The following is a 15,436-nucleotide window of genomic DNA, read 5'->3' as shown; positions in this document are numbered from 1 at the left end:
ACCGATATACTAATCAATTTCTAGTTTAATCGGTTAGATCAATCTGATTCAAATAGTATTAAAAAAGGTCGCCATCATTAAGGTGGTATTTATAGATGTAACAATTATAATTTGAATTTTTATATTCAAATCATTCTAAACTTAAATTTTTAAAAGGTTTAAAATTTTGATCCAATAAACTCAATTTAATTCATACATGAACTCAAAATTAATCCAAACACAAAACAATATAAAGTTGATATAATCCAAATCCCGATAAGTTGATCAAATAACTAAAATAGATCAATACTTAAAATGATATTAACTCATAACCACCCTAACTTGAACCACTCGAATTCAAAAGAATTTAACATGGAGACTGAATTGAAAATCTTAAAATCCAAATTAGCCCAACCCAAATCAAATCTACTAATCCAATTAACAAATTTGACTAGTCTACGTACTGGTGTATTTTGGGTGTTTAAGATTTTGTTGTAATGATTTAAATTAAATACATTTTAAAATTATTTGTCGCAGAATTTTGGGCTTTGTCACGGAAAGAAGTGAGTTTTACTTTGAAGGTTAGAGAGGAAAGGGGAAAAAGAAATCATGCAATTGGTATGTAATTACACATAGAACATGTACTGACAATTCCGAACTATAATGTTCATAGGCAGATTCGAACCCTAGGTCCACTAGAGATCAGAAATTGTTGAAGAAAGAACAAGATGTTTCTTTTGTCCCGATCGAAAAATAAAGAAATAGTTAATATATTCAAGATAATTACGTATTTACAAAATACCGTCTCAATTCATCCTATTTCATCAGATCCGGGAGTTGATATGGTTCCAAAGGATGAACTGGGCAGTTCCAATAAGATTTCATTCTTGAACAAAAATCCATTTTTGGCCTACTAATGATCGTATCAAAATGGAACTACACTCGTGTAAATAACTGCATCAATTCCGAGTCAGCTGAAATCTAACAAGCAAAGTATACAAAAGCTGAAATATAGCCCTTCCAAATAAACAACCCTGTCTTCCAGTAATTTTCTTTTTCTTCAAGTTTTAACCCTAAGCTTCGCGGCTTTACAAAAGTACCACAAGTTTAATCACTGTTCTTCTTTACTGGATGGAATGTTAAAGTTTACATGTATGTGATGCTTACTCAGGAATCCTGTAGCCTGTATATCGTAATTTCTTGCTGTTTGAAATATCGACGATCCTCTTCATCGACAAGCACGAGATTCAAGTAATACTTCACACTGAATTTGTTGTTTATGTTGCGATGTGTCGGTGTCAGTTCATATGGGCTGAGAAACAGCCTGATTGGAATTGATTCACCTTCCATACCAAGAACATGATATGAGCATAGTACACAATTTAATAAAACTAAAATTTCAGCCCAAATCAACATCCTTCAAAGAAAACAAGTTATGAACATACCTCTGACAGGAGCACCATCCATCAACTCATATTTAGCTAGTGTCTCAGTCTCAACATGGGTATTTGCTCCTGATCCTGTTGACTCTCGACGCCGTATCTCAAGATCCATATTCTTAATCTTGATCCTCACAAGAAGAAAATATATCTTGCCAATAATAACATCTTTCAGATGATACCTGTGCAAATTGGAGTTCAATGGGTAAGAACTTCAATATATAGTCAAAACTACTTCACAGAAAGTGACTGGAAATTTGGTTCTTATAGTAGTATAAGTTCGAGAACTTAAATCCTATACGAGCACTGACCTAAGCCAACCTATTATTCCAGATTTAAGCAAGATCATTAGATGTTTGACTTACTTGCTTTTATTGTACTCAAATTCAATGTGCAGGCAGTCTTCAATTCCAACTTCCATCTGTAGATCGGATTTGATATTCGTTAAAATTAAATATTATGAATGAAATCAGTGGTGAGCAGCTCATTAGCAAATGGTGAAACGAACAATCTGATGTTCATAATCATAAGAATAAGTTAAAACTGTTGCACACACCTTGATGCTATTGTTGATGGATGGAGGTGGAGAATAATTGCGCACCTGATACACATAAACCAAGCAAAAGATAAGTAGCCAAGACTGCATAACTGATAAATTGTATATAGCTATATAGATTGATGCTGATTTTCGTGTATAAAAGAAGCATATCAGGTATGAGGGGGAAAGCATGACAGACAATTTAAGTTCTGCCGTTAGTGGCACACAATGTATATGCTTATTTGCATAATAGTGTTAGTACATGTGAGAGTAAGGAGCCATAGTATGCTAAGCAAAAAGTGGACGAGATAAAGAAAGCAAAAATTTAAGAGAAAAGGAAGTGGATGCTGCATACCATAAAGTCCTGGTATTCCACTATGCTTCCACCATAATTACGGCTGACTGTCACTTTCAGGACATACCTGAAGAAAGCATAATCAAACTACTATACGATGTGTTGTCACATTATAGCCTCAATTTAACAACCTCATCATCAGACAAACAAAACTAAACCATTTCATAACTTCAAAATAAGCATTTTTCTAGTAACATGTATCGGGATAATTATAATTTTTATTAAGGTAAGTACTCCAAAACAATTATCATGATAAGAAACTGATTAATAATACTTGAAAATACATAGCAAACAAACTTTTGGTGATCAGGGAACCACTCTTTTCAAATTGATCAGAAGAAAAATGAACAAAATTCTTCAAAGAGTTTAAGCAGTGGGTAGCATACCTGAGCCGCACATTCACACCACTATAAGTTTCATATGGCATTTCAACCGTAGAAAATTCAAATGGGTAAGTTTTCCTTTCATATATATCCCCAGGAACATCCAACTCACGTACTGCAAATATTACGAATATACAAAAGATTACAAAAACTCAATAGTCTACAAGAACTTATTAAATGCAAAAATATTTTAACAGACTGAAAAAGGATATAAATATCACAAACTGCAAAGCACAAACTGAACTCTTTGAATTTTTATTTTCACCCACATCCATTCCAAATGCAACTAATGGAAATTAATTCCTAAGTTGAAGAATGTTGAAACAATTTCCAGGAAAAGCAAACAACAGTAAGGTCAGACTACAATACTCACCAAGAGAGGTGAAATCATAAAAGTTGCCTCTGTCAAAATACATCTCTGCAAGAATCAAAGTTTGTATAAATTTCATTCAAAAAGAAATAACACTCTCAAATGTTCAACCTCATTCTTTCTACCACATCTGAATGATATTTAAAAATTGGGATCAATACACTGAACAAGGGACAGGGACCGACCTATTTGACCGAGAAGCTCAACTTTAACACCATTATGTTCAATTTTCTTCCCTTGAAGTGGTTCTATGGAGATCTGAAGGCGACAAAGAAATATCTTCAAAATTTGAAGGTTGATAGTAGTACATTTAAAGTTACAAGTACACAGCTCAAATAATATGATCCTCAATCTGTTGAAGTAAATACCTTCCCAGCAATATTTTCTTGACTTTGGAAAAGCGGTACCATAACCATTTGGCCATTTTCCTTTTTCATGGGGACCTAATCACATAACAATAAACCAGATTCCAGCACTATGACTCGTGAAAAATAAATTGAACAATCACAGTGATCTAGAAGCATACCTGCTTGCGAGTTTTAGCATCGGAAAATGTGATCAAGATATTGCATGCCGGCTTGAAAGCTCCGAGCAGGAAATTCTAATTTAACAAAATCAAGAAATTCGAATTGCATTCAAATAAAAGGTATATTAGAGTCTTAACTGCAAAATCCAGTCGAAGTAAAAAAAATTCAAAAAAAAAAAAAAGAATGTGCGATCTCACCATGCTGTTACGATTTAATTAATCTAAATCGCCGAGGAGAACAGACGGAAAAACGATGAGATCAAGTGACAATTGGCAGGTCGAAATCGAGTATCAGCTAAAGATTTTCTTTTTTTTTTTTTGAAAGAGAAAAGGATTGAGATCGGAAATCGCGGCAAGAATTTAAAACCCTAGACCGCAGCGACAAATCCGAGGTTGGCGAGGAAGGGGAACCCCAAACACTTTTTGAGGTTTGACAGTTGGGGATCGGAAAGCAAAGTTTGGTGGCGTCCAGTACTAGTACAAAGTTCGTTGTCGCCTTCGCGAAAAACAGGATAATTTGGGCCGGACAACCACTGGTGGTGGCCCGTGCCAGCTCTTTGATTTGGGACTTCAATTGTCCAATATACATGCTGTATAGGCCCATTAACTTCTCCTGAATTTTGAAGAAGCTGGGTTTCAAAGACCTTTGAAATTTGAATAGAACTTTTCTTTTCTTCTCTTTTCTTTTCCAGATAAATTTCTAAAATTGCTACACACAAACAATGTAACAATTACAAACAATTCTTCCCCCGTTTCTAAATCAGTACAATTTCCTTGATGGAAATAAAATTTTCAGTTTCTGTAACTCACCCTACATTAAAATGCCTTTGATTTCTCTCTCCATAAGATAAATGAATGCATTCCATATTAATTTTAGAATTAAAATAAACAAAGATTTCCTCTTGAGACGACAAGCTACACACTGTATCTCTCGACTCCAACTCATAGTTTCTCTATAAATATGACATGGATGAAAAACACCCTTCTATACATTCTTCGGATACTAAACATATACATAATTAAATAAAATTCATTGCCTACACAATTTATGTCTGCTCTTGATGGCAAGTATTTTGTCTTTGTGTTTTTATGTTAATCGTGCTATCAAGAACAGACAATGGATTTTATTTAATAATATATATATATATATTTAGTATGCGAAGAATTAGTGAATTTGGATGTGGCAAAATACACTATTATAATAATTATGGATGGTGTTGTGTAAAATACATATTTTATATTTTTATTTTCTCCCGATATATTTTATAGTGTTATGAATAGATGGTTGACCCCTCCAAGAAAAACCAAAATTTAAGATATATATATATATATATATATGATAAATTTTGTATTTAATGTTATATTTTTTAAAGAATATTCATCTCATCAATGAAGTGTACGTAAATTTTTATATAATTATCACATCAATCGTATTAAAATTTTAACAATTCACTTAAATTTTCGATATGAAATAAAATAATTTAACTATAATTTAAAAATTTTGAGAATCAATGTGATCAAATAAATAGATATATACCAAAACAATAGAATGAGTAAACATCAAACGTTAAATTTATGATTATTCCTAACAAAAATTTGTTTAAAAAAACAACTCTAATGTGATAAAAATCTCTTTCTTACTCGGTAAAGGGTAATCTTAGGAGTTTGAAGTAAACGCTTGGCGTTACAAATTTCAGAACTTTCTAATTCTTTTTAGTTACAAATTTCAACCTTCACGTCTTGAACCTCGTAAAGCTCAATCTTTTTTCTTATAGAACCAAAAAAAAGGTTCCAACCTTTTTTTACACTAAAAGACGAAGTTCCAATGTTACTTCAATTATTTTATCGATTCCCAATTGTTAATATCCTCGGTTTCCCCTAAGTAAATAATATATAGGGTAAACTATATTTATTGTTATTAATAAATTTACGTTTAGGTTATTTAATTTAAAAATTATAAAATGATTATTAAATTATTTTAAAAGTTTATTTAAATTATTAAACTATTTAAAAAAATTATTTAATATACTAGGTTTTGAGATTTTTTTTAATATCTACCTTGTAACCTCTAAGCAACAATTCAATGATTAGTACACTAGATTAGTATCAATTAAGAGTAGAATAATATAACTTAGATCTAAATTGGTCTGATAGTCAATATCAGAAATTAGAGAACAATGTTGTTTGAATTTTGGTTCGTAAGTTTGTGACATTCAAAGCTATTTCATAAAAAAAAAACTAAATTGTAGAAGAGAAGGAGAAGGAAATCTTTCTATTAGTGCGGACAATGCGAATAAAGAAGGCCATACAGTAACAACTTTAACAATCTAATAACTTAAAATAAAACTTTCAAATTGCTCAATGATTATTTGTAACTTTTTGAAGTTAAGTGACCAAAACATAAAGTTACTAATAGTTTAGTGGCATTGAATGTAATTTACCCTAATAAATATAAATCACTTTTTAGGACATGTACTTGGCAACTACTCTCACATTAGAGATTAAATTTTTTTTATCCAAAATAATCTCTAAACTTAACATTTGTTTTCATATTAATACTTTTTTTTTTATTCAAATTAAGCATTGATATTTCCTACAAAAGCATACAATTCATTTAAGAAACAACCATAAGTTTAACTTATGTGTAGAAATCTTTAAATATGATACCTACTTTTTTCAAATGGACGCCTAACCAAAACCTGGGAATTAAAGTGTTAGTTGGGAATTAGATTAAGGTTGTGTTTTGTAGTGCTTTTTAGAGGTATTTTTGAAGCAAAATGAATACTACAATTATTTTTTCTCAAAGGAAAAATTAAAATTTTAGCTTTTCTCTCCTAAAAGTATTTTTAATAGTTTAATTATGTTTTCATCATTCAAACACATGGTATTTTCCCTACTCGGTTAATTACTTAAAAATATTTCAAATTTATTTTCATATAGTAACGTATTAACAACAAATTATAATAAATTATTTTTATATTCTTATTAAAATATCATAATATTAACTAATTTGAATATTATTTAAATGTTTATTTGTTACTTTATAACAACATGTTTAAAATAGATATTTTATTTCTCAAAAGCATTTGTTGACAAAAATGCTAAATAGTTAAATCTTAAATCAAAATTTTCAAAAATACTTATCGATATCATTTTTTAAAACATTTTTTAAAAATACTTCTCAAAAACAATACTAAACTAGCCATAAGCTAAACAACCTAATGTGATCCCGTTACATGAATTTTATAATTAATTAAAATTGCTCTAAAATTTTCCTATTACTTTTAAAATATTAAAATATAACTTTAATTTTATCACTATTATTTTTTATTAAATTTTGATTTATTAAAACCTTATTTACGTTGATAAAATGGATTCTCAACTAATCATATCATAGCATAAATGTTAAACTTATGGAATTACATAAACTTAATATTTGATACATGCGAAGTTATTTGATTGTGATGATTTTGTTTTTTACTTTTAGTTGTAATTATTAAAATTTAATATAGAATTTAACTGATCAAAATTTAAGTAAAATTCAGTAACAATTTAATTAATTTTACCAACGAATGAAATAAATCAGGACAAACATGAAAACACCACAAAATCTCAGGACTAAATTGAAAAAAAAAACTGAAAGCCAGAGAAAAACGATAAAAAAGAAAAACTGAAAAATGTATTCCTGAAGAGACAAAACTACCCTCATCGAACTGATTATGATCGAGGATAGTTCCGTAAAGTCAGAAGATTATATGGACGTTTTTTGGCCATCAACAGCTTAAGTAGAAGCGAAGATCCACACTTTCTTTTGAGTTGGCAATTAGCACTGTCCGTTTGACGCAAAAAAAACAAAGACAGTGAGGGACGTAAGCTAAAGCCTTTTCTCCTTTTTCATCGTAAATTCTCTTTCTCTAGTTTTTTATTTTCCTTTTTAAGAACATAGTTGAAGCCTTTTGGACTCTTTATTTTTATAGCTTAACTGGGCTTTACTTTTTTTTATACGCTTTTATAGCTTTCTTTTGTGGGTGCTTCAGATCTAATCGGTATTGGGGTTTTGAAATTTTTGGTGTTTTTCTTTGGTTGGCAGCGTTGAAGGAATGGCTTCAGATCCTAAAGTGCACACTTTCGAGGAGGTTGCCAACCACAACAAAACCAAAGATTGTTGGCTGATTATTTCTGGGAAGGTCAGATCTTGTTCTTTCTTTTATTCGATTAATGTTTCTGGTCTTTCTCTGTTGGATTGTTTTAGTTCCTTTGCTTTTATTTAAAAATCATGCTTATTTTGTTTGATTATAGATGATTTGTGAGTTTAGTTCATCTTTCAATTGCAAGTTTCATCTATGTTACTTGGAAGGTGGATTCTACGAGGAATGAAAATTGGAATGTGAAACCTTTTTTTAACTTATATGTATTATTTTTGTGTTTATATGAATACATAATTCTAAATATATAAAATTTGTAAGTTTGTGAATTATTTGTTTTGCTCAATAATTTTATACTAATAAACTATAAGCTAGCGGGAGGATTCCCTGTTCTGGAACTTGCGTACCAGTTCGAAACTGTCTGTATTTGTCATAATGACTATTCTCAAGTTTTTTTTTCATAATTAGGAGGATATGACATGAAGAAAAAGAGTTTGGATTTTTCCTTCTAATGGAGAGAGAGAGAATTAAAGAGCTATTTATTATATTCATTTTCATGGTAGTCGAAATTTGACTTTTTGCCTTTTTAAGTATTTGGATACTATTAATTAATCTTTTAGTTTTATATATAAGTGTGTGTGTGTGTGTGTGTTCTGCAACAGTTTATGCCATTTATGTGGTTGCTTTTGTCTGATAGATTGAAGTTTTTTCAATTGGCAGAACTCATATTATCTCTGATTAGTTGAATAAAAGGGTAATGATGGGATCTAATCACATAAATATGCAAATGAACCATTCCAGTAGTTCCATCATCTGCTCTCGTCCAACATTACTTATGTGAAAAATAGTAGGGTGCTACCTGTAATTGAATACGGGGAATGAAAATTTTGATTTCTGGTGTTTGTAGGTCAAATTTTCGTTATATATCAAACGTTTCTCCTTTGATGTTTAGTAGTCCATTGAAGTCAAGAATAAGGTATTTGAAGTTAAACTAAACTATTGTTTATGATTGAGATTTCTCTTGATCTAGGTTTATGATGTAACTCCGTTCATGGATGATCATCCCGGAGGTGATGAAGTTTTGCTGTCAGCTACTGGTAAGTTTTTACAATCGATTTTGTATTTGGTGCTTTAAGTAACTAACCTTGAATTCGGTAGTTTGATCATGTTATTTGTCCCCTAATTTTTTCAGGGAAGGATGCCACCAATGATTTTGAAGATGTGGGTCACAGTGATTCAGCAAGAGAAATTATGGAAAAATACTACATTGGTGAGATTGATCCAAAAACTGTCCCGGCAAAGCGCACTTACATTCCACCACAGCAAACGCCTTACAATCCGGATAAGACCCCTGAGTTTGTCATCAAGATCCTACAATTTCTTGTTCCCCTCTTGATCCTGGGTTTGGCTATTGCGGTACGTCACTATACCAAGAAAGAGTAGCTTATTACTATACAGGAGTTTACCTGTTACGAGGGAAGAATCAGTGTGTCTCATCTGTTAGTTGAAATAGCACAGTCATATCTTTTGTTTAATGTCCTTTTAGCATTTGTGTGTCGAACTAAATACCTGTTGATGATATGCTCCATTGTCAAAAGACAATACTATATTTGAGCATCTTTGAGCCCCCATTTAAGTTAGCAGGGAAACCAGAAAATGTTTAATATTGTTGGAATTTAAAAGCAGGAGCATGTTTTTATAATTTTGTGTCCTCTTCCTTTTATACTTGTCAAATGACATTGTGATCCTTTGCAATTTATCAAAACCTATTTATCATCTTAACATTTCCAGCATAAGTCCCTAGTCTTCACCCTGATCTAGATCCCATAGACGGGCAAGCCATCTCTATGTAAGAGCAAAAAGGGCTTGTGGCGTGGCAGGGGCTGACATGATGGATCTCTTATTATGTCTATTGCAATATGGTACATTGATTGGAATTATGGGCTCTGATTATCATAGTATCATTTGTAGCATGGAAGGTATCATGCATATGAGCACATCTTCCTATTATGTATACTAAACCATGGAGCAATGGGATGCTAATTTATAGACTAATCGGCAATTTTCACCATTGCCACTGGCTACTTGGCTTTGGCTTTAGAGTAAGAAGTGACAAAATGGCTAAATACTCTGGTGGAATCCTTTTTTATAGCATGTAAAAGCCAAACCTTTCTAAATTGACATTTAAGGGTCAAATCAATGGTCAAATACTCAAGTAAGAGTTTTCCAAATATAGTATATAACATGGTTATAATTTTTCCTCTTCGAAGTTGTGACTTGTTTTATTGCAAGTACATTACATTCACTTAATTTTTACTTCGATTCCTTTTTTTATTTATTTATTTTGTCATTTTGGCATTAATTCTAAAAAATTAAATAATTTTAGTTTTGACATTTATACATTTACACAAATTTGAGTAATTTTGTTAATTTATGTAAACTTGGAGGATAAATTTATTATTATATCAATTAAAATCATGTAAACATTTGGGTAAACTACACGGATGGTCACTTAACTTTCAAAAATTTTCATTTTAGCCACCTGAATTTTTTATTTTTATATGTAATTTAGGCACCCACATTATTAATTCGATCATTTTGGTCACTCCGTTAAAATTAAAAATCGAAACTTGACATGGAATTATTTTATTATTTTTAAATTTTTTATTTTACACGTGATTTAAATAAAATAAAAAATTATCATCTTAGTCCCCAAACTTTTAATATAAATGAAGTTTAATCCTACCTAAAAAAGAGTTTAACCCTACAAATTGGGGACAAGAGGCAACACCCACCTCCTCTGTTATTTTCTTCATCTTCGAAGTGAACAGTAATAATGGGAGGTTTGACTGTGTATTGGATGAAACCTCAATTATGAATAAAACCCCAAAAGATAAAATCAGAATAATCAATTCTCTTAGCCCAAACTCTCCACACTTATTTGATGGTTCAATCACTTAGGCTATCACCTAAAACCAACATGGTGAAAGCTTGTGAGTTCCCACACGACACAAATTGCTTGAGATTAGGGGCATACAACAAGCATTGCTTAAAGTTTTAAGATAGAAGTTGTGCTTAATTTGTCAAGTAAAGGACCACCGTTAACTGAGATTGAAATGCAGAAGATGCAAAAAATTGAATTTTAGGTATAATAAATTTCTAGGGATTAAAAAAATCATTCAACTTCCAGTTGAAAAAAAGCTGCACCACAGTTATGTCCTTAGATCAACGGTACAGAAGGAAGCAGAATAAAAACGATTCAGCTACAGATTTTCCACAAATCCCTTTTCTTTTCTTCAATTTTAGGGTTAACCTCATCCTTTTAGAAAAGGATTAAGACTAAAATGTTAGTTTTTTATTTTACTAGTTTTTTATTTTACCTAAAGTAAGTGGAAAATCAAAATTTAAAAATACTTCCACTTTGCAATTTTAATAAGAATGACCAAAATGAAAATGATTACACTAAATAAAGTGGTGACTAAAATGCAAAATTTTTTGAATTAATAGTAATTAAATTGCTTTGATTATTTTCAAAAGGACAAATTTGCTCTGAGAATTCTTTTTAACCTTTTTACCGCAAACTACTTTGAATAAGTGAAAAACTCTTGGAAGAGTTCCGTAAAATTTTGACCATTATGTGAACACAACCTTATTCCCTCTAATTTAAGCATTTAGACTAAACTAAATAGTAAAAAACAGAGACAGCACATAGTAAGACTACTTTTAACAACTCAAGCCGCAGATGATGCAATCATGAAATACGTTTTATTGAACATAGCATGTTTTCATCATGAGAAAAAGAAGAAAATGGTTGCTAGTCGATAACTATAGCGGAGACGAACTCCGGTAGCACAATCACTGCTCAGACCAGTTAACTCCAATTTAACACACTCAAAGTAAGTCTCGGGTAACAACTCAGATAAGCTATAGGCTTCAAAACTTATAGTTTGGAAGCTGCATCTTTGTCCAAAAACCAAACAAGCTCCCCTTCTGGTGAAACCATCTGAACAGGCAGTGGATCGGAATTTTGACTATTTCCCAATGCGGAATGCACCGGACCAGCTTTACCAGCACCACAGATCACAAGTGCAATGTGAGCAGATGAGTTGATAACTGGGAAAGTAAAGGTGATTCTCTCCGGGGGCGGTTTTGGTGAGTCCTTAATGAAGGTAACCCACTTTTCGTTCTCCTTCACCAGAGGATGGCCAGGAAAGAGGGAAGCCACATGTCCATCCGGTCCCATTCCGAGAAGCATGAGATCAAACTTAGGAAACCCAGTAGCTGTTGAGACACTAAGCACGTTGCTCTTCACCAAGTGCTTGAGACAAGTCTCATAATCATCGGCTGCACCTTCAGCAGACAGTGCATCATTGATGGCGTATACATTACCAGGGAGAATCTGTACCTGTAGGTGAGAAAATAACATGTTTAAGTACTTCTAACTTGTTTGCCTAGGGAAAAATGGTATACTAACATCATCTTAGAACCAGAATTGGCAGAGAACTTGGCTAAGAAAAAAGGAGATAAAAATTTAACAATTTCATATTAACAATTCAAAGACTAAGACCCTTTCTTGTATCTTTTGGATGATTCAAATGAATTAAAAAGGCAAACCTGCCATAAAGAAAAGCACAAAGCAACAGCACCTTGCACGGTGAAAGTAGTAGGAGTCAAATTGCATTTTACCCCTTTACTAAAAAAATAAGCAAATTAATGTATTCGTCATTAAAGAGCAAACTGATCTTTCTGCTATGCAGTTCATGTACCTCAACAAGACCATTTTTAATGGTAGAAATGAATGGAACTTTAATAGAAAGAACAGTTTGCTGGACTAATTTCCCCATCTTTTTAGTAGAGGAGGCAAAATGCTATCTGATTTACATGGTAATTTTACCCAACTTGCACAAAGTAAAAACATCTATGATCTATCTTCTCAGACCCTAACCTTTCTCATATCCACCACATTAGCATATCAATGTAGTCACAAATAACGCAGAACAGACTATAATTTCTGTGAAAAAATAACAAAGTGGAATCACTATGGTCTTTAATTATACCTTTGATAGGAACCCATCAAAAGCTAGCTTATAGTTACTGTCATCGTGATCCTTAGGAACAACCCTTTCATCCACCCAGAAAACATGCCATGTTGACCAATCAATCGCATCAACATATGGGGGTTCCACTAGTTTCCTGAAAGTTCAATTAATTTGAGAAAAAAACAAGTAGAAATAGAAATGAGATGGTGAAAGTAACTAAGAAAATGAAAGGTAGCTTAAGACCTGAGAGACTTGATGAGGGAGCCGCCAGACAAAACCACGGTGAAACTGCCTTTCTCTTTGGAGAACTTAGCGGCTAGATCGGCGGTGTATTTAGCGAGCGAAACCGAAAGATTCTCCTCGGAATCAAAAACTTCGACTTCCCCTTTCCCTTTCTCCATGGTGGTCCCGGCCATCGACGCCTTGGCTCTCCAACAAAACTTCCCGGACCCCGAAACGGCTCTAGTCCCAGTCGAGAAAGTGAGGGTCTTCTGAGTAAGGGGCGGCGAGAATAATGAAGGATGGAAAGGAAGACCAGGGGATTTTCCGGACCCCGAAACGGCTCTAGTCCCAGTCGAGAAAGTGAGGGTCTTCTGAGTAAGGGGCGACGAGAATAATGAAGGATGGAAAGGAAGACCAGGGGATTTTCGTAACGACGGCGATGATAATAGGAGAGTGAGAACTGGAGTGGAGAATTGAAAGGGTGAAGATGCCATTCTGTGATGTGCACTTTTAACTTACAATTGACTGTTTGACAAAAAGCGAGCTTGGACCTGACTGATTGATTAAAGTGGGGTTTGGTTTCGGTCTTGTCGAGGTTTCGGGCAGGAGTTCTTCGGTGAAATGATGAGGTAGCATTACTAATGTGGGGGAGGGGTTAAAATTATTTGGTCAATATTTGTATCATGGTTCAAATATATAATTTCTTACAAGAATTTCAGTTACCAATTTAATCGATTTTTAATATGGATTAAACTAAAATTTAATTTAATGGACTTTTAGTTAATTCAACTAATGTGATATTATTTCCTATATCGATATTTTAATTAATTTTTAATTTAAATAATTTATTCGATTCAATTCTATTTAAATATTATTAATTATTATCAGTAATAAATTCCTTAATTCAAAAAAAAATAGAAAGAGTGATTGATAATATCAATTTACAATGACTTTACCAATTACGACGGTAAATATGGATTTGTTGACACATTGCACATATGCCTAAGTATTTACTTTATTGATCCATTGTACATATGCCTCTTGGAATAAAGATTTGCATATATGTCCCTTGGAATAAAGGAAAGGATGAGTATTGAACCGGAATATAAAATCTTTTGGAATATGAATATTTTTATTATAAGTTTTGATTATATTTGTTATTTTTAATACAAAATTTAGAATTATATATAGGTAATAGCTCCTTCCCAACTCATACGTAGGAGTAGAACATGTTTCCACACATTCAAACTCGCGTGTTTCTGTATTGATAATAATATTTATATCAATCGAGCTAAAACTCAATCAACTAAACAATTCATTATTGTTTTTGTATTACATGTACAAGTCCTTTGGAATAGTTAAGATTTTGTTTTATGCAAATTAAATTGCAATATCACTGTTTTTAATTAAGTATTTTAGATTTTCCTTTTAAATAAGTTGGATTAAGAATAAATAAAATCAAGTTAATTTCATCTTATATCTTTAAATTATAGCACATATTTGTATTTTAAATTAATTTAAATTTTTAAAACATTATAAGTTTTAAAATATTTTAATTTAGTTCTTAAAGCTATAAAAATTTGGAGCATATTTAAAACATTTAATTTAAATTAGATTTTGTCACACTCACAATTTAGATAGAAATTGTATATAACAAATTTAAAAATGGGTATAAGAATAAAAATGTTTCGGTTAAAATGATAAAGTTAAAAATGAAAAAAACAAAACACAGTATTTTGAGTTTGAATATCATTTTGTGAAGTATTTTGTTCTAGATTTTATATGAAATGATAAAATTACCTTTGCAATAATGTCTATTGATTATTAAAAATGAAGGGCATTTGGTAAATTCATTATTAAGGTTGAAGGTGACACCAACTCAATAAAACTCTTAAAGATCTATTTGAAGAGCATATAGTAATTAAATGAAAGCGCAATTATTACCCTAATAATTACATTCTCTTGTAATTGCAAAGAATCATAATTCATTTAGGCTGTATGGCTGACAGATTGTAATTCTTCATGTCATATTTGGTAATTCAAATTATAATTACACAATTACATAATTTAAAATTAAAAAATATTAATTATTATAAAAATTATTAGCATGACAAATGAAATTCTAAACAAGTAACAAAATTTAAAATCAAATTATCATATATATTATGTTAGTCCAAAAATTAGTTGATAATATTATCATAACTACATAAATAACAAGAAAAACAAATATCATATGCAAATTTATCTAATTGTTCTAGTGTTTCATATTTGTTAGCACTATCATCAAATGTTAATCATTGGTTGAGTTCATCACCATCGTCATTTGAATTTGTATTATCAAGATCATCAATATATCTTTCTTTCAAATACTTTCGAAGCATAGATCATCTCAAATCCACCTATGAATAAAGCTACGAAGTTTGCAACATAATTATTTTTT

The 15,436-nt window shown here is 31.4% G+C and overlaps 3 protein-coding genes across 5 annotated transcripts; 1 reads left to right on the top strand and 2 right to left on the bottom strand.

The window, feature by feature from the left end:
• Positions 1-710: 710 nt before the first annotated feature.
• On the bottom strand, positions 711-4,131 carry LOC108454122 (vacuolar protein sorting-associated protein 26A). Of its 2 annotated transcripts, XM_017752450.2 has the most exons (11): positions 3,789-4,131; positions 3,591-3,665; positions 3,433-3,507; positions 3,250-3,322; positions 3,068-3,112; positions 2,698-2,809; positions 2,312-2,378; positions 1,975-2,019; positions 1,784-1,839; positions 1,425-1,600; positions 711-1,322 (listed from the first exon to the last, which is right to left on the bottom strand). In XM_017752450.2, exons 1-11 carry the CDS (start codon positions 3,789-3,791, stop codon positions 1,147-1,149), a joined length of 903 nt encoding a protein of 300 aa, XP_017607939.1. In that variant the 5' UTR covers positions 3,792-4,131; the 3' UTR covers positions 711-1,146. The 2 variants fall into 2 exon arrangements, with proteins under 2 accessions (XP_017607939.1, XP_052879368.1); XM_053023408.1 differs by lacking the exon at positions 3,068-3,112.
• Positions 4,132-7,322: 3,191 nt separating this feature from the next.
• On the top strand, positions 7,323-9,437 carry LOC108454165 (cytochrome b5-like). 2 transcript variants are annotated; one of them, XM_017752515.2, is made up of 4 exons: positions 7,323-7,459; positions 7,681-7,777; positions 8,766-8,832; positions 8,928-9,437. In XM_017752515.2, the coding sequence occupies exons 2-4, from the start codon at positions 7,691-7,693 to the stop codon at positions 9,176-9,178; spliced, it is 405 nt and encodes a 134-aa protein (XP_017608004.1). In that variant the 5' UTR covers positions 7,323-7,459; positions 7,681-7,690; the 3' UTR covers positions 9,179-9,437. The 2 variants fall into 2 exon arrangements, with proteins under 2 accessions (XP_017608004.1, XP_017608003.1); XM_017752514.2 differs by having other exon boundaries at positions 7,334-7,489.
• Positions 9,438-11,456: 2,019 nt separating this feature from the next.
• On the bottom strand, positions 11,457-13,636 carry LOC108457353 (probable 6-phosphogluconolactonase 4, chloroplastic). The gene is made up of 3 exons (XM_017756370.2): positions 13,018-13,636; positions 12,793-12,928; positions 11,457-12,140 (listed from the first exon to the last, which is right to left on the bottom strand). Exons 1-3 carry the CDS (start codon positions 13,488-13,490, stop codon positions 11,676-11,678), a joined length of 1,074 nt encoding a protein of 357 aa, XP_017611859.1. The 5' UTR covers positions 13,491-13,636; the 3' UTR covers positions 11,457-11,675.
• Positions 13,637-15,436: the final 1,800 nt, after the last annotated feature.

The sequence above is a fragment of the Gossypium arboreum genome, chromosome 12 (assembly GCF_025698485.1).
Source record: "Gossypium arboreum isolate Shixiya-1 chromosome 12, ASM2569848v2, whole genome shotgun sequence".
Classification (NCBI taxonomy): Eukaryota; Viridiplantae; Streptophyta; class Magnoliopsida; order Malvales; family Malvaceae; genus Gossypium; species Gossypium arboreum.
The sequence above is the reverse complement of the archived record's forward strand: the minus strand, read 5'-3'. Positions and strand labels throughout refer to the sequence as shown.

What these genes read in the sequence shown, in the direction of transcription:
- LOC108454122 (XM_017752450.2), bottom strand. An exon ending in TGAGCTTCTCGGTCAAATAG is followed by an intron (nt 3,113 to 3,249) that starts GTCGGTCCCTGT and finishes TGATTCTTGCAG; the next exon opens with AGATGTATTTTGACAGAGGC. An exon ending in TTTGAGTACAATAAAAGCAA is followed by an intron (nt 1,601 to 1,783) that starts GTAAGTCAAACA and finishes CAATTTGCACAG; the next exon opens with GTATCATCTGAAAGATGTTA.
- LOC108454165 (XM_017752515.2), top strand. Translation starts at nt 7,691, where the DNA reads ATGGCTTCAGATCCTAAAGTGCACACTTTCGAGGAGGTTGCCAACCAC. An exon ending in GGCTGATTATTTCTGGGAAG is followed by an intron (nt 7,778 to 8,765) that starts GTCAGATCTTGT and finishes CTCTTGATCTAG; the next exon opens with GTTTATGATGTAACTCCGTT. An exon ending in AGTTTTGCTGTCAGCTACTG is followed by an intron (nt 8,833 to 8,927) that starts GTAAGTTTTTAC and finishes TAATTTTTTCAG; the next exon opens with GGAAGGATGCCACCAATGAT.
- LOC108457353 (XM_017756370.2), bottom strand. Translation starts at nt 13,490, where the DNA reads ATGGCATCTTCACCCTTTCAATTCTCCACTCCAGTTCTCACTCTCCTA. An exon ending in TCCCTCATCAAGTCTCTCAG is followed by an intron (nt 12,929 to 13,017) that starts GTCTTAAGCTAC and finishes TTGAACTTTCAG; the next exon opens with GAAACTAGTGGAACCCCCAT. An exon ending in TTGATGGGTTCCTATCAAAG is followed by an intron (nt 12,141 to 12,792) that starts GTATAATTAAAG and finishes TCTCACCTACAG; the next exon opens with GTACAGATTCTCCCTGGTAA.